The sequence below is a fragment of the Prionailurus viverrinus genome, chromosome A2 (genome assembly GCF_022837055.1).
Source record: "Prionailurus viverrinus isolate Anna chromosome A2, UM_Priviv_1.0, whole genome shotgun sequence".
NCBI classification, from domain to species: Eukaryota; Metazoa; Chordata; class Mammalia; order Carnivora; family Felidae; genus Prionailurus; species Prionailurus viverrinus.
The window spans coordinates 17,578,371-17,596,389 of NC_062562.1; the positions used below are offsets into that span (position 1 = coordinate 17,578,371).

The 18,019-nt window shown below is 41.4% G+C and overlaps 1 protein-coding gene and 1 pseudogene across 7 annotated transcripts in view; one reads left to right on the forward strand and one right to left on the reverse strand.

Annotated features, from left to right (window-relative positions):
- Positions 1–17,435, reverse strand: part of QRICH1 (glutamine rich 1) — a 53,818-nt gene extending 36,383 nt beyond the window's left edge. The window contains exons 1-4 of one of the 7 annotated variants that reach the window (XM_047831240.1): positions 17,273–17,435; positions 15,763–15,822; positions 13,590–13,809; positions 6,821–7,150 (exon numbers count right to left, since the gene is read on the reverse strand). In XM_047831240.1, coding sequence (XP_047687196.1) covers positions 6,821–7,129 — 309 coding nt within the window. In that variant the 5' untranslated portion in view covers positions 7,130–7,150; positions 13,590–13,809; positions 15,763–15,822; positions 17,273–17,435. Of the gene's footprint in view, positions 1–6,820; positions 7,151–13,589; positions 13,810–15,762; positions 15,823–16,547; positions 16,977–17,272 lie in introns of those variants that run through there. The other 6 variants (XM_047831222.1, XM_047831247.1, XM_047831263.1 and 3 more) reach the window with 6 other exon arrangements.
- On the forward strand, positions 4,871–4,998 carry LOC125161328 (uncharacterized; annotated as a pseudogene).
- Positions 17,436–18,019: the final 584 nt, after the last annotated feature.

Below are 18,019 nucleotides of genomic sequence, written 5' to 3' on the forward strand. Positions count from 1 at the left end.
AAGCATCCGATTCTTGATTTCGGCCCAGGTAATGATCTCACAGTTCGCAGGTTCGAGCCCTACATTGGGCTATGTGCGGACAGTGCAGGGTGGCTTGGGATTCTCTCTCTCTCTCTGCCCCTCAGCTGCACACATGAGCACATTCTCTCTCTCAAAAATAAACTAAAAAATAAAAACAAAAAATAAAAAATTCAAGTTATCCTCCTTAGCAACCCACTCCCCAGCCCAGTTACTGTTTTGAACTTTACTACTATTATTCAAGGACCATGACATTCTACATGTTAAAAATCAGTGATACTAAACCGGTTTTGACACTCAGCAATCTGTTACACATCCTACCCTGTCAACAGGCAAAGATCTACCTCATTCCTCTGACTGCACAGGACACACTACAATTGTACCATTATTCACCATTTCCCTTATTTAGTGACTTGTTTCTAGTGTTACTACTATTATAAGCAGTGCAGCAGTGAATATCCTTGTATACACATGTATCTGTGAACACAAATGCAAAGCCAATGGTATGCATACTTAAAAAAAAATTTTGTAAGTATTGCCAAAATCACTTTCAAGAAAACTACACTAATTTATCCTCTCATACCCTTGCCACCCTGGGTGCAATCTTTATAAATGTTACCCTACCTAATAAATGAAATATGGCATTTCACATTTATTATTTATTTAAAATGTTTACTGCTTTATTTTGAGAGAGAGAGAGACCATGAGCAGGGAAGGAGCAGAGAATCCCAAGCAGGCTCTGCACTGTCAGCGCAGAGCCCAAGGCAGGGCTCCATCTCATGAACCACGAGGTCATGACCTACATCGAAATCAAGAGTTGGACACTCAACTGACTGAGCCACCCAGGCACCCCTGGTATTTCACTTTTAAAATTTGTACTTCCTGGAGCACCTGGGTGGCTCAGTCGGTTGAGTGGCTGACTTTAGCTCAGGTCATGATCTCTCGGTTCAGGAGTTTAGGCCCACATCGGGTTCTGTGCTGACAGTTCAGAGCCCGAAGCCTGCTTTGGATTCTGTGTCTCCCTCTCTCTGCCCCTCCCTGGCTCACACTCCTTCTCTCTCAAAAAAATAAACGTTAAAGAAACATCTTCTGATATGCTTATTAGCACTACTTGTATTCTTCTTCTATGAATTGTCTTATATCCTTTGTTCATTTTTTTTTACTAATTATTTTTTTCTACTTTCTAAGAGTTCTTTGTGTGTTAGAAACACTGGAAAGAAGCACAGTCTCAAGTTAAAACAGCTTGGGTGCAAATACTAGCTACTGAAATAGGACTTAACCTCCTTATGCCTCATGTGCTATTTTTAGTTTCAAAAATTATGCTTTTAGGGGCGCCTGGGTGGCGCAGTCGGTTAAGCGTCCGACTTCAGCCAGGTCACGATCTCACGGTCCGGGAGTTCGAGCCCCGCGTCGGGCTCTGGGCTGATGGCTCAGAGCCTGGAGCCTGTTTCCGATTCTGTATCTCCCTCTCTCTCTGCCCCTCCCCTGTTCATGCTCTGTCTCTCTCTGTCCCAAAAATAAATAAAAAACGTTGAAAAAAAAATTAAAAAAATAAAAAAATAAAAAAATAATAAAAAAAAAATATGCTTTGGGGCACCTGGGTGGCTCAGTCAGTTGAGCATCTGACTTCGGCTCAGGTCATGATCTCACAGCTCGTGAGTTCAAGCCCCGCATCGGGCTCTGTGCTGGCAGCTCGGAGCCTGGAGCCTGCTTCGGATTCTGCGTCTCTCTCTCTCTCTCTGCCCCTAACCCACTTGCATTCTGTCTCTGTCTCTCTCAAAAATAAATAAACATTAAAAAAAATTTTTTTTTTTTAATTATGCTTTTAAACTAAGTACAGACCTATAAGATATCAAAAAACCAACGTGTGTATAATAATTTTGTAACTGCAAGGTATATCTGATTCTGATATCACTCAGAAAAAAATGTTTTTACAAAATTTTATATAAAGTTGTATTGTCATATTTTTTTTTTTTATTTTAACGTTTATTTATTATTGAGACAGAGAGAGACAGAGCATGAACAGGGGAGGGGCAGAGAGAGAGGGAGACACAGAATCTGAAACAGGCTCCAGGCTCTGAGCGGTCAGCACAGAGCTCGACGCAGGGCTCGAACTCACGGACCGTGAGATCATGACCTGAACCGAAGTCGGATGCTTAACCAACCGAGCCACCCAGGCGCCCCATTCATATTTTTATTAATATTATCTGGCTTATGATTTTGGCAGCTTTAGAATAACAATGTCAATTTCCATGTAAGTAACATTAGGTAATACAATTTAATTTTATTTAATCTACAAAGCCAACTTTTAGAAAAACTAAACCCCATTTGGCTTAAACCAGTTATTAATGAAAATATATTATTTTTAAACAATTTTTTTTCACGTTTATTTATTTTGGAGAGGTGGGGGAGGGACAGAGAGAGGGAGACACAGAATCTGAAGCAGGCTCCAGGCTCTGAGCTGTCAGCATGCAGCCCTATGCGGGGCCTGAACTCAAACTGTGAGATCATGACCTGAGCCTAAGTCGGTTGCTTAACCGACTGAGCCACCCAGATGCCACTGCCTTAAGAGTTTTTAATTTAAAACTTATGAAAAGGAAAGAAAGATCAGTCTCAAGAAAGGTAAGCTAGGATTAACTACCCTTTGGTCCAAGAATGCTTGGCTCAAAGGTCATTTTTAATTTTAAAGAGGGGAAAAAAACTACTCTTGCACATACATACCATATACCACAATCCTTATCTCAGCAACTTAGATGGTAGAAATGTACTACTTGAAAAAGGCAAAAAATGTTCAAGGAGGAAACTTTTTTAAAAAGACATACATGCTAATAACTTGAATTAAATCTGATAACCTAGGGGCACCTGAGTGGCTCAGCTGGTTGGGTGTCCAACTTCGGCTTAGTCATGATCTCACACACAGTTTGTGAGTTTGAGCCCCACGTTGGGCTCTGTGCTGACAGCTTGCAGCCTGTTTCAGATTCTGTGTCTCCCTCTCTCTCTGCCCCTACCCCACGCACACTGTCTCTGTCTCAAAGATAAATAAACATTAAAAAAAATTTTTTCCACGTTTATTTATTTTTGGGACAGAGAGAGACAGAGCATGAACGGGGGAGGGGCAGAGAGAGAGGGAGACACAGAATCGGAAACAGGCTCCAGGCTCTGAGCCATCAGCCCAGAGCCTGACGCGGGGCTCGAACTCCCAGACCGCGAGATCGTGACCTGGCTGAAGTCGGACGCTTAACCGACTGCGCCACCCAGGCGCCCCTAAAAAAAAATTTTTTAAATGGGAGGGGGGATGGGCTAAATGGATAAGGGACATTAAGGAATCTACTCCTGAAATCATTGTTTCACTATATGCTAACTATTTTGGATGTAAATTTTAAAAATTAAAAAATAAAATTAAAATAATAATAATAATAATAATAATCTGATAACCTATGTGGGGAAGAGAACCACACCAAGAAAAGACAGCCTAATAAGTTGGCCAAAATGTAAATCCACAAAAAAATATATCAAAAGAACATTGATAGTTATTATTAATATTATTATGCCTCTAACTTGCTGATCAAGCTAATATTCTGTGAGATATATAAATAGAGCAATTTTTTTTTGAGGAGAGTGAGTGAGGGGCGGGCGGAGACAGATACAGAGAGGGGGGGTGAGCTCACTCCATGGGGGACTCAAACTCACCAATAAGCTCACGACTTGAGCCAAAATCAGATGCTTAATGACTCAGCCACCCAGGTGCCCACAAATACAGTTGTATTTATGCAGGGGTTCCCTGAGACCTGAAAATTATTTCAAGTACTCCTTCAGGGTAAAAAAGATTGGGTAAAGCTATCTCAGAGTTTACTTTCTTCCTTAGGAAGGCTTTCCACAATCTAGAATTCCAAAGACTTTCTATACTGTCTTTTAATGGTCTTATTGTTTTGTTTTTATCTGACTCTTTCACCTATCTGGTCTGTAGTAGGAGAGGTATCTGACTTTATTTCCAAGAAGAGTAGTAGACTGCCTTACTGCACTAATGGAATATATCCTTTCCCCACCTATTAGAAGAGCCACCTTCATCCTATACCTGGTATCTATCACAGCTGACCCTTGAAGAACATGGCAGGTGCTAGGGGCACCAACTCCTTTGCAATCAGAAATCAACATATAAAACTTTTGACTCCTGTGAAACTTAACTATTAAAAACCTGTTGATTAGAAACCTTACTGATAACTAAAACTGTCAACATATATTTTGTATGTTATTTCTATTATATATTCTAATAATAAAGTACACAAAAAGATGTCATTAAGAATATCATAAGATAAATTTTCAGTACTGTACTGTATTTCTCAAAAAAAATTTGTATAGAAGTGGACCTGTGTAGTTCAAACCTATGTTGTTCAAGGGTCAACTATACGCATAATATATGCAGACATACATATGTAAATGTGTGTTCTACACCCTTGGTCAAGTCCCAACTGGTGGGAGACTGAGGTTGCCCCAGGGGAGAATTTTGCTTTGTATCCTTAACTTCTTGGCTTAGAGCACCCTGAGAACTATTCCACCTTCCCTAAAAGTTCTCTTTTACATTAATTCTTCTGTTGCCTGATTCTGTTTGCTTTCTCTCTTAGCAATTTCTCAGATTTAGTGATTTTTTTTTTTTTTTTTTGAGAGAGAGCCAGCGCTTGTGCAAGCGGGGGAGACAGGCAGAGGAGGAGAGAGATAATCTTAAGCAGACTCTATGCTGACACAGGGCTTGATCCCACAACCCTAGGATTATGAGCTGAAATCAAGAGTCGGAAGCTGGGGGGTGGGAGGGAGGGGAAAGTGGGTGATGGGCATTGAGGAGGGCACCTGTTGGGTCTACGGCCATACCACCCTGAACACGCCCGATCTCTTCTGATCTCGGAAGCTAAGCAGGGTTGGGCCTGGTTAGTACTTGGATGGGAGGAGGGCACCTGTTGGGATGAGCACTGGGTGTTGTATGGAAATCAATTTGACAATAAATTTCATATTAAAAAAAAAAAAAAGAGCTGGATGTTCAACCAACTGAGCCACCCGGGTACCCCGGATTTAGTGGTTTTTTGATGGCACTTGTTTTTTCCAGCACTACTTTTTTGAAAGTATTTTTTAAGTTACTTAGAATGAAGAAAATATGTGTTCTTATGAGTCCAACATATTGAACCTATCTCATGGATTTATTATTATTTACACTTCTTTTATTTACAGGGGTTTTGGAGAACCAATGAAGTTAACAGGTGACTTCAATCAGCCATCTTGAAAACAAAGTCTCAAACACTTTAAACTCAAATCCCAAACCACTTTTATCCCCCTCCTTTTTTTATTTAAATGTTTACTTTTTTTGAGAGTGAGTGAGTGAGTGAGACAGAGAGTGAGAGTGAGTGCGAGCAGGGGAGGGGCAGAGAAAGTGAAGGCAAGGGAGAATCCCAAGCAGGCTCCATGATGTCAGTGCAGAGCCTGATTTGGGGCTCGATCCCACAAACTGTGAGATTGTGACTTGAGCTGAAATCGAGTTAGACACTAAACCAACTGAGCCATCCAGGTACCCCCTTCCTTTTTTTTTTTTTTTTTTTTAAAGTAAGTTCTACATCCATGTGGGGCTTGAACTCATGATCCCAAGATCAAGAGTCACATGCTCCGCATGCTCTACCAACTGAACCTGCCAGATGCCCCATCCCAAACCATTTAATCTTATGAAAAAAGAAGTCCAAGCTGTAAATAACAGCAGAATAATTTCTTAAACCAAAAAGCCAGCCTTCTCTTATCTACCTTTCCTGTACCCTGCCCTCCTTCCTTACAAAGAATGGAATAAACAATGACTGCATTCCTCTGTGTGCCAGATGTTTTCTGGTCTATTATCTCATTCAGTCTCACTAAACAGTATTATCCCTATTTAACAGATGAAAAACCTAGAGCTGAAAAAATTTACATCATGTCAAGCCAGATCTAAACCCAAGAATACAACTCCAGACCCATGTTCTTCCAATATACCTGTCTGCATCCCTAAGGAGTAAAGGCGCCTTCTATCTCACCAGATACACCTCTCCACCCTCTTGCCCCTCAGTCACATTCTACTCCCTTTCCAATTCTTAGTGGAAAAAGCATCGAGGGCAAAATGAAATAGAACCACAAGAGACAATAGCAAGAAAGGAGCATTTGTAAATGGAGCATACTGTTAGTTTCATATGAGGAACCCCTAAAGAGGCACTTTTAAAATCTTGGCAAATTTATTAGTTCCTCCTCTTTCTGTAAGCTCATTATCAATTAGCATTATTTCCTGAGGATTATAAACAGTAAATGAAGACCTGGAAATCTACAAGTGACCTGAGTCATGGAACCATACAACTAAAGGAAGATCACGAAAACAGATCACACCCATTTTAAAGTAAGTTCCAAATGTCATGCTTGTAAGTAATGAGAAAAGATAAGCCCCTCCTATGTTCTTGATCTACCCAGGGTGACACAGACAAAAGGGAAGCTTCAGTTACACACAGCTATGTCACATCCGAGTCCAGTCCCAGAAGACCTCTAATTTCTGTACTGTTTAATTCTCCAAAGCAAATGCCAAGTATCTGTGATCGTTCCAGTTTATGGTAGCTGCAAATATTTTTAGTCTGTACTATATATGAAAGCCATTGTGTTAAATAAAATGTTTCAAAAAAACACAGAATATTCCCTTAGTGAAAATAACCTCAGATATCTGTATATAGATGTGATGTTCCTACTAACCAAAACCCTGATGGCAAATAAAATCTACTAAATAGGATGCACCTCAACATCTCCCTTTTACCTGAACCTGCTGTGGCTGTTGAACCTGAATCTGCTGTTCTTGTTGAGTTTGTGGCTGAACACTGGTGGTGACTGGACAGGCAAGTTCAAGTAAAGACCCAGCCACTTCGGTGCTGTCTGTATAAATGCAGTTCCCACCCTGTTGGTACACCATGGTAGTGGTAGCTGTCTGCTGGAACTCCTGAAGGGCTTCTGGCCCCTTAGAGGCTAGTGAGTCCAGAAATTCCTTCATCCTGTGCTGCGGGACAGACCGCGCCTTTACTCGGATGTACTCTTCAAAGGAAATGGTGTTCTCCAGAGAATTATTCATATTGCAGAGTCCTTAGGGTTCCTAGAAATAAAAATAAATGGTCAGAAGTCAAAATTATGCTATTGTTTTCATATTTTGAAATGCACACAGCAATCAATCACTTTTGCGAATATTCAGGGCAGCTGTATACAGGAATCCAAAATACAGTAATTTATTATACCACCTTATTTTTTTTAAGTTACCCATGTTTAAAAATTGCTTCTATAGGGGCGCCTGGGTGGCGCAGTCGGTTAAGCGTCCGACTTCAGCCAGGTCACGATCTCGCGGTCCGGGAGTTCGAGCCCCGCGTCGGGCTCTGGGCTGATGGCTCAGAGCCTGGAGCCTGTTTCCGATTCTGTGTCTCCCTCTCTCTCTGCCCCTCCCCCGTTCATGCTCTGTCTCTCTCTGGCCCAAAAATAAATAAAAACGTTGAAAAAAAATAAAATAAAATATTTAAAAAAAAAAAATTGCTTCTATAAACATTTCTTAAACTATCACACTGAAAACAAAAAACAAAGGCATGCGTCACAGTACTGGATGAAACAGGCTGAAAACACACTCTCCACCCAGCACTAGGCCAATGCCATCTTCTCTGCAGAGCCAAGCACTGGACAATAAAAGTCACATGCAAAACTATTGTGATCATCACAGAGAGGACGACCAAGGAAGCCAGGAGCAGGGATTCCTAGTGACATGTTCAATTTCCACCGCCAACTATGTCCTATAGTAAAAACATGTATGCCACTTAGCTATAGCAAGACCTGAGAAAAAGGGGATATATACTTCATCTCCCACCAGAAACACCAAAAATCCCAGTTTGCCATATATTGCTCACATTGTTTTGTAGCATAGCTTACTTGTCAGAAGCATGGATTTTGGAGCTGGCTTGCCTGGGTTCAAATCTCAGCTCAATCTCTCTTTAGCTTTGAAACACTAGACAAGTTAGTTAACCTTGGTTTTGTGTATAAAATGGGGATAAATAAAATAGTATTTACCTTACAGAGTTGACATGAAGATTAAATATAAAACTCTGAGAAAAGTACCTGACACAGACAGTACTATATAAGTGCTAACTAATATTAAAATTAGTGGGTAAAGTTGAATAGTGCTTTAAATAACTAGGTCACTCCTAAAACTCAGAAATCAATTCTGCAAATTTTTCATCAGGGTATTTACCCTAAGAATTAATCTGCAGGGGTGGATAGTAATTCTCAACTACCTGGGGGACAACCATGCAATCTATCTACGGACTATTAGTTGCCTGCCACTGCTGATTTCATATTATTCCCTCTCCTCTGGATCAGAACCACCTCCAGAACAAAAGCAGCAGCAGGATATGAGTGTCACACAAACCAAGTGAACGTTTTTGCCAGAAAGGACTCTTATCAATCGCAAATGGAAAAGTTATTTGTTTCCCTGAACCATCAAAGAAAGGCTAGAAGACTAGAAAGGCATCAACACTAGGAATATCAGTCTCTCTTTCACTGCCCAGATGTTCTGCCTTATGTTACAGATATAAGGCATATGGGTAATCATCTTATCTCTTCCACCTGGCTCTAAACTCCTGGCACACAAGACTGTGTCCTGATCCTCTCAGATGGCTGACACATGGTAGGTGCTTCATATGTATATGTACGTGTATATGTATATGTTACATTTGCAATTCAATGTAGAACAAGAAGGATTATGGCTCTTTGTTCCTGTAACATCTGTAAGTTACAATTATAAATGTTAAGCCTTCTCCTGGTAAATGGTCAGTATACACCCTGGGAAAACGGCCTATATATCCAAGACAAGCGTGAGACCAGAGAAAACTTATGATCCTTACTGCTATTAAGTTACTAACACTGGCAACATTTCTGTGGGACACTCTAAGTATAGTATACAAGTTATATTTGGGTGCTTTCCCTACATAGTTGACACAACAGTAAATCTTTTATAACGATGCATATAATACATTGCAAATATATTTCTCCATAAATAAAGAAGAGCACATATACCTTATCCTGCCTAAAATCAAACCTTAACCCACTACTCTGAGGAGAGCCTCTACATCTCAGGACACCCCAACGCAATACAGTGCAAAGAAAAGCAAGCACAGGCCAGGTGACTGCAAAGTTAAAATCTTTGTTGAAGACCTCTAATCTCCTGAAATACAACTCGTTTGTCCCTTTCCCACTTCTCTTCTTGACCACTTGCCTTGCTCAGTTCTCCCTTCTTTCTCTCTGCTGCAGGGGAGTTGAAAATTAGGAGGTCTGCTGTAAGACTTCAAAATTAAGCTCTCAACAATGGCCATGATACAAGTGAATAAGAGTATCACCAAGGCCAAACACCCCATCCTTCTGTTACCTATTCAGAGCAGGCCATTCCACTGTAGGTGACCCACAATCACTCACCACACTGGCACAGAATGTGTCAAATCTCCCTTCTGATAAGAGCATCATGACTAGAATTTCCTTCTGAAGAAGGCATCTCTCATAATATAGACCCAATAACATCACAAAATTCACATGTGACTCTAAATACCTCATCACATCTACCCTTCTGCTCAAAAAGGGACAAAGAAGAGCTATATGAATAGCAATTAACTGATTCTGTACCATGCTGGTACATATTTCAATTTTCTACCTCCATTACAGAAGAATGGCAGAGGTCAATTGAAATTTACACTTCCCCAAATTTATTTTCAACAATTACATTCCCATAAAACACTGACACCGAATTCTGAAGACTGTCTGCACTGGAATCATCGCTACTGTGTCAAAGCAATTTTTTAAAAAAATATGGGTAACCATGGGGCAAAACATTTTTTTGTCTCAAATCTGGGAGAAAAGAAATACACACAATTAAGAACCAAAAAAATTGCAAAATAAGTTAATAGAATCAGAAAACCTTCACACAAATATTGCTTGGTAAAGGCAATCCCTAGAAACTTCCTAGTGACTTATTTTCCTTCACTCTTTCAAGTTTCACTAATGAGGATGCTTAAGCTTTATCTGAAGTCTAATATTAAATATAAAAGAGGACTACACTAACTCTTTTCCTAGAAACAAATTTTCTTCAGTTTCCAGGGTAGCATTACAACTAGTTTTTTTATTTTTGTTTCTTTGGGGGGGGGGGGGCAGTAAAAGTAACACATCCATTTTCTAAGGAAAAAATATTCATCAAACAGTATAGAAAAAAAAAAACCAAAAACAAAACACCTAAGTATGCTTTGTTGATCTACCAATTTGAAACACTGACCTGTCCTTCAGGAAAAGTAAGTTTAGTGCTTTTAAATCACCCTCCTCTCACCAACCCCTGCCAATCTCATTGTTATTTTTGCCAATGTTCACTTTCATACCTTCAAACCTTTATTTATATGTAGACTTACTAATTTTAGAGTATCTCTAGACCTCCCACTAAGATTAAGAAATTAAAGTGCCATGTCCTCTATTTTTTAATTAAAGAAATTTTTTTTTTTTAATTTGAGAGAGCAAGCACGAGTGGGGGAGAGGGGCAAGGGAGAGAGACTCCAAAGCAGGCTTCATGCTCAGCCAGACCCGGGGCTTGATTCCATAACCCTGGGATCATAACCTGAGCCAAAATCAAGAGTCAAATGCTCAACTGACTGAGCCACCCAGGCGCCCCCATACCACATCCTCTATTTTCGACAAACATTTAGCAAAGTTGAATACAGCCTGTAATTAATCAATCTTTTAGAACACAGCATTTCATACCAAATTAAACTCAGGACATATTTGTTTAAAAAATCCAGGTTCTGGGGCGCCTGGGTGGCGCAGTCGGTTAAGCGTCCAACTTCAGCCAGGTCATGATCTCGCGGTCCGTGAGTTCGAGCCCCGCGTCGGGCTCTGGGCTGATGGCTCAGAGCCTGGAGCCTGTTTCCGATTCTGTGTCTCCCTCTCTCTCTGCCCCTCCCCCGTTCATGCTCTGTCTCTCTCTGTCCCAAAGGTAAATAAACGTTGAAAAAAAAAAAAAAATTTAAAAAAAAAAAAAAATCCAGGTTCCAAACATGATAAAACCATTCTCCTCCAAACAAATCCCGTATTTCCAGAATACTACCTTAAAAAAAAGTCACTATAAGAAAATCTAATCCAGCTATAAATTTATTCCAGTAACGACAAGTAAGATAGATGAATAGATGAATAGTCAGCTCCCAGAAATGGAATAAAAGCTTGGAAATGTATCTTCTATAAAGCCTCAAAGTTCATTCTTTAAGCTTTCATTAAACACACACACACACACACACACACACACACACACACACACACAGAACACCAACAGCCTGAAGTAGGTAAAATTCTATAAAACTTAGAAACTGTTGATAAAAGGTCATTAACAGGTATTCATTCTATTCTGTATCCTTGTGAAAATATTTGAAATAATTTATGATAAAAACACCTTCTGTATTTTAAGCAGTTTAAACTACAAAGTATAACACACTCTGCAGCGTTCCAAGCTTAGAGCCTGTCAGTGGAGCTTCAAGCAGAAGCAGCCATTGCTTCCCAATTCCCATTGCTTTTTTCTTTCACTAAGCCCCTAGAAGGTTCTTCACCAACTCTGTACAAATCCACATAATCACTTGAGAGCCACTGAAATCAGAGGTAGCTAAAAAATATTAACCAATAACGGATTCAATGGAGAACCTAATAAAAATTTTTTTAAGATTTTATTTTCAGTGATATCTACACCCAATGTGGGGCTTGAACTCAACAAACAACCCAGAGATCAAGAGTTGCACGATTTACTGACTTGAGCCATCCAGGAACACCCTGGAGTACTTAAAAATTTAATAGAAAAGGTCAATTTGGAAGAACATTCCAATCTGCCCATTCATACAGACTACAACACACATGGCTTCATTTCTTGTCCTTTTAACCTGCTCACTTGGCACTATCCACCAGACTGACACACCCCAATAATGAAAGTACACTTAGTCAGCATTTGACCAGACACAAAAGTGATGCTTACAAGGCGCGATGGAGGGAAAGCTTCAGAAATATATTTAAATATTTTAGGTTAATCAGTGAGTTAAAAGAAAAAAAGAGAGAGAGAGAGAGAGAGAGAGAGAGAGAGAGAAATTAAACACATTTTCAATAGTGGTGATGGTTTCTTCTTTTTTTATGCTCCAAAAAAGTCCTCCCTACCATTAAAATCAGGTCATTATTCACCTACAATTTTTTAATTTCCAGTGTAATTTTTTAATAAAATGCTTTGATCCATTTAAAATTTATTTTGTATAGGTAAAAGTCTAACTATATTTTTTCCAAAAACAACTTGTCCCTCCTGTATCATTTATTGAATTATTGAAATTCCTTTGCCCACTGACTTGCTATGCCACTGTTATTATATGCCAAATTTCATATAAAGTCTCCTAAGGATTTAGTGTAATTCTACAGATCTTTCTTTAACATGGTAGCTTAAAAAAAAAAAAAAAAAAAGGATGTTAATACCTGGAAGATTCCTTGCCCCCTGAACATGTTTGCTTGTTTAAATTTAACAACACAGAAGCACATTATGTGTGAAAAAGGAAACAACACAATTTTATTTACATATACCAGTATTATTTACCCATATGAGAGGAAAAAAAAAAAACAAAAAAACTGCATCTAAATGCTAACAGTAGTTATGCCTTGGTGGTAGAATCAGAGGACTTAAATTTCTTCCTGTCGAATACTCTCCTGTATTTTCCACAATTTATATTAAACCAAAAGGAAATTAAAAAGTAATACTTTTACACAGTGATTTACCACAATAACAGTAACACACACAACAATTCTGGCTGATCATAGCGTGCTTTTCCCCTCAAAATCTGAAACTCTTAAAAAACAAAATCATCAAGCACCATAAGTTTGCATAATAATGAAAACTGTTAACTTCTTCAAGATGCTGCTCACAAGAAACACAAGGGTGAGCCTTGGTAATACAGAAATGGATAAACTTAATGAAACTCCTTTCAAAGAAGCAAGATTCTTAATTAGCTCCAAGTCAAAGGCTTGGTGGGAGCAGTAAATAAACAGAATAATTAAAATACTTCAGAAAAACACGAAGCTGGAGGGAGAGTTGAGTACTCCCAATTTCTGGGCATTAGAAAAGGGAAGAGAGGAAAACACTTGGGACCTTATTGGTGTAGGGGAGTCTGTAAACAAGCATTTGCTTCTGAATACTTTTAAGAATAGCTGCTTTGCAAAACAATATGTAAATCCCATACCAACAGGCCTAGGAAATTTTCACTTGTATGCACCCATTAATCACTAGTAGTTCCCCTACACCACCTTCTAGTAGGAGCTTAGTACAGTGCCTGACACAGATTTAGGCCCTCAATGTATCAAAGTGATCATTACTTTTATTATTTTATCACTAGAACACAAGAAGATATGATGAACAAAGGTTATTCCAAAGCAACAATCTATTACATTTTCATAAGTCTCTTCGCGAATTTTTTTCAATTTATGTTCTAAGGGAAGGCCTAAGTACTCACCAGAATCATCCTTTCTTGGGTCTCCTCAAATTTCTGATACCTCTTCCCAGCTCCCCATGCAGCTCCACAAAGTGGGTCTTGAATATGAGATGGACTAAGAGAAGAAACTCTGAGCTGCCTCAGAGCCCTGCCTCTTCCTGTTTACCCAGTCAGGTTCTCGGGCCCCTCTTATGGTTCGTTCGCATCTACTCTAGCAATAGCTCCTCATAGCTTTTTAAATCTGGTTTGAAGAACACATTCACATTAAAAAAGAAATCAATTTCTACTTTAAGGAATTACAGTCACATTTGTTCCAATTAACATAAAGAGTCATTTCAAAGAAGCAAATTGGGAGATACACCTCTATTCTTAAAGATACTAACCCAATACAGGGTTTGTGATAGCTATTATCTCGTTGGGCCATTCACCTGTTCCATACTTTTACCAGAGGAGACCCTGATTTAGGGGCATTTTTGCCATGGTTCTATTTTTGGACAACACACTTTCAACCAGAAACATAAATTTACATTCCCACCAAAGATCAATGGGCTGTAAACTGGCACAACCATTTGCATTAACTAATAAAGCTGACAATATCCTTTCCACATAACTCAGCAATCTACCCCTAGGTATATGATACACACATATACAAAGGTACTTATACAAGAATGTTCATTGTTTGTAACAGTTGCAAACTGGAAGGAATCTAGATGTCTATCAATAGTAGAATCGATAGATAAATAAATTATGGTATAGTCACACAGCTGAATACTATAAAGAAACAGGAATAAACGAACTACAGCTGCACACAACATGGATGAATTTCACAATGCTGAAAGAAGGAAACCATAAAATACAGCATGATTCCACTTACAAAAATTCAAAAGCAAATAAAACTACATCGAGGGCTATGAAGGTGGTAAATAAAAAGAAAAATAAAGAATGTGATTATCACAGAAGTCAGAATTGTAATTATCTCTAGTGGTTGAGAAGCTATGACCAGGAAGGGACCCATGAAGGGTGCAGGGGGCTGGCACTGTTCTATTTCTTGAAGAGGTGATAGTTACACAGTGGTTCACCTTATAACTTTTCATTAAATTTTATACAGATCATCTGAATTTACTGATAGATATTTCAAAAAGCAAAAAAAGCTTTCTGATACAGCCCACAAGCTCTACCTACAATTTTGCTCTAGCCTCAAGTGTGACATCAAAGGTTCATTCTTTTCCCCTTTTCAGCAAAGCAAGAAGTTAATCTATCATTTCTTCATGCAGCCACAACCAGAAATCACAATCCAGTGTGACAAATGAAGCATTTAAGCAAAGCCTGGAGAAGACTTAAAACATCTGTAACAAAATCAGGGCAACTAAGTACAAAGTAACACAAAAGAACAGGTGTTTGTGTAACATCTCATTCTAAGGTTGAGAAATAAAAGACCTCTGCCAATAAAGGGTCGCCATTTAAAAAGTAGACAAGCAAGCATGGCACACGGAGGACAAAACACAATTGATTAAATTAAAACCATGCAAGCTTGAGGGAAGAGATCCTTGATTCTGAAGCTGTCATGATAGACACCTAGAGCCCCTGACATTTGGTTACCTTTTTGGAGCAATTCAAATCCACAAAAAACATGAACCATTATTTGATCTTTTCTGTGAAATGGCAACATAAAATTGGAAAGGGGAGGTGGAAAGGAAAAAGGTTCCTGAGAGGTACACAAACTATTCATCACAGAAGGCTGGAAGTAGGACATCTCTTAATAGGCAAATTGAAGTTAATGAGCTTACAAAAAAATATTATCTACAAATACCAACTTAAAAGACAGATCTCAAATTTAATAGTTAAAAACAAAGATGTTCCGGAACAAGCAGGCCTAAAAGGTATATTTAAATTTTAAGTGCATCTTAAACTTCACTGCTTTTATTTCAATCATTTAAGTTCCTTAGAAAAGCTGGTGTGTCCTCATGCTAAAACCTGAAAGCTGCGCTGGCTTACACTTCAAGAGAAGAAAATTGTTCAAGCAGTAAACTGTTACTGGATTCAAAGATGCAGTTCTCCCCCATCTTCAATTTTCCAGCACTTAGCAGTTTCTGTCAGACAGCACCCAGAATGATTGGCAGGACTTGTAATGTTTCAATATTACTAGGAAAAAGACTGCACACATATTTTCAGCATATGAATGATTTTAACTCACCAGTCACCATGTTGCATGTATTTCTGCTGCTTGTCCTGAGTTCTTAAGACTTGTAACATTCTGAAGAAGATAGAACAAAGAAGTTCTTTCCATCCTCAGCCTCTTTTTAAATTTTAACTTTGTTCTTAAAATACAGTATATTAAAAAGAACTACCCCCATCATTATCAGATTTCCTAATTTTACTTGCCCTTAGCTCCGTTTTCCTTAAACTTCATTAGGCGAGACTGTAAAACTGATGTCTTGTTTTAGAAAAAAGAAGTGCATTTTTCTCTAGAACAAACCTAGAACTCCCCTAGCACTGGAACTAAAACAAAACAAAAAGCTGAAAAGGATTGAAATTCTACATCAAAAGTGACTTTTGTAGTAATACATGAACAGATTTTAGAAATTTCTGTTGGGGAACTGTGTAATAACACAAGAAGGCAAAGCAGATTCTCAGGTCGTTCCAATTTTGTCCTGGGCAACTTTTTGGCTGCGCGAATGCGGGGCCCTCCCTTAGTCTAACAGAGTACAAGTAAGCCCCTCCCACCTACACAGAAGAAAAGGTTGCATTTAAGGATTTAAAGTGGCATTTAGAGCTCGGGTAGTTTCACGTCCACAGAAGAGGATCCCCTTCCGGAGCGCACAGAGGTGACGTGTAGGAATTGCGCTTATGGAAGAATTACTTTCCAATGACAAGAAAGCAAGTACCGCCGAAAGGCCTTAAAGGATTAACCTTCCCTCTCCAGCACAAAGCACCAGAACAAGGTGAGGAAACTCGAAGGGGCTCGCTGCCCTCACAAACCTACAGGGCTCTGTTTCAGAAACAGGGCAGCACCTTTCCCGCACATTGGCCTCAAGTCACTGCATTCTTCCAGAAGAACGAGCAATCTCGCCCGCCTCTTAGAGGAGCGGAACCGCAAGACTGCAAAGCCGGTTGGTTTCTCCCCAGGCCTAGGCCATGGCGGTCCGGGGACGTCACCAGAGCAGGAAGGGCCCAACCCACAACCTTCCTCACACTGCGAGCCGCCCGCCAGCTCGCCGCCGCTCCACGCAGCAGAGGTGTCCCGCGCGTCCTCGCGGCGGCGGCGCAGCCGCCACCCAACAGCGGGGCGCGCGCCCCGAAGCTGGGGGTCGCGGGCGGGCGCGCGCCACAGAAAGCCGCTCTTGCCCAAGGGCCGCAGCTCCAGGAGCCGAGATATCCGGACCGGGAACGCGCACGTCGGCGGCCACGCGCACCGGGAGGGCCGCACAGCGCGCGCGCGCCCGTGTATAAACAGGGCCGAGCGCGCCCGAGCACCAGTGCGCGTTCGCGCGCCGCGCCCACCCAAGTCCCCGACCTGCCTCTCTTACACCCCACAAGGGGCGGGGGCGCGCGAGCCCAGGGACATTCTCCACTCCGGAGCCGCCCCGAGGTCTCTTGGGCCCAGAGGCAGCGGCCCGCCCGCCCCCGCCCGCCGTTGTGTGGGGTGGGCCCGCTGTCTCAGGCCCGCAGGTTCGCCGCATCCCTGCCCCCACTGCAGCCCTCACCCGGCGACGTCGTCGTCGCCGCCGCCGCCGCCGCTCTACCCGCCGGCCCCACCGCACCGCTGGGGGCCCCGGTTCCGCCGTCGCCGCTCCAAGATCGACAGGATTTTCCCCTCACAGCTCCCTGGGCGCCATCTTACATTCAACCCTCACAGCCAATGGGTGCCGAATGCCCCTCTCGCGATAACCGAAGCGTCGGATCCCGCGAGAGTTGAGGCTGCCTCCTGGCCACACTTAAAGGGAACGCTACTGCCGAGGCTAGAGGCCTGGCCTCGGGCCCCAGAAACCGCAAGAAGAGCCTGGAGTGTAGGGCGGAGCGCCCCGCCCTCGGACGCCCCTCCGTGCTGGGCGGAGCCAGGGCCAGAGATTGGCCTGGAGTTGGAGCCTGGGCTGGTTGGGGCTCGAAGCTTGCTCTCTGGACCAACCTTCAGCAGCCATCCCAGGCCTCCTTCAGTTGCGCAGCCCTACGTGGGGCGGGGCCCGGGCTCTTGCTTAAGGTAGCGCCCATAGCCCCAGATCTAGGCCCTGCGCCCCCATACCATAATGCTACCTGGTAAGGCCTTAGTCACTCTCCAGCAGGAGTCCTTAACATTTGGGAACCCCCTCTTCAATCTGCTGTCATCCTAATCCAGCCTTCCGCAACCCAGTCCACCTTAAAGCAGGCCTTGGGTAGGCTTGTGTTTGTATACAGGGAAAATGTGGAGGGTGTTAAAGCTGCAGGCACACGTGGGCCTCACTTGTAGCCCACAC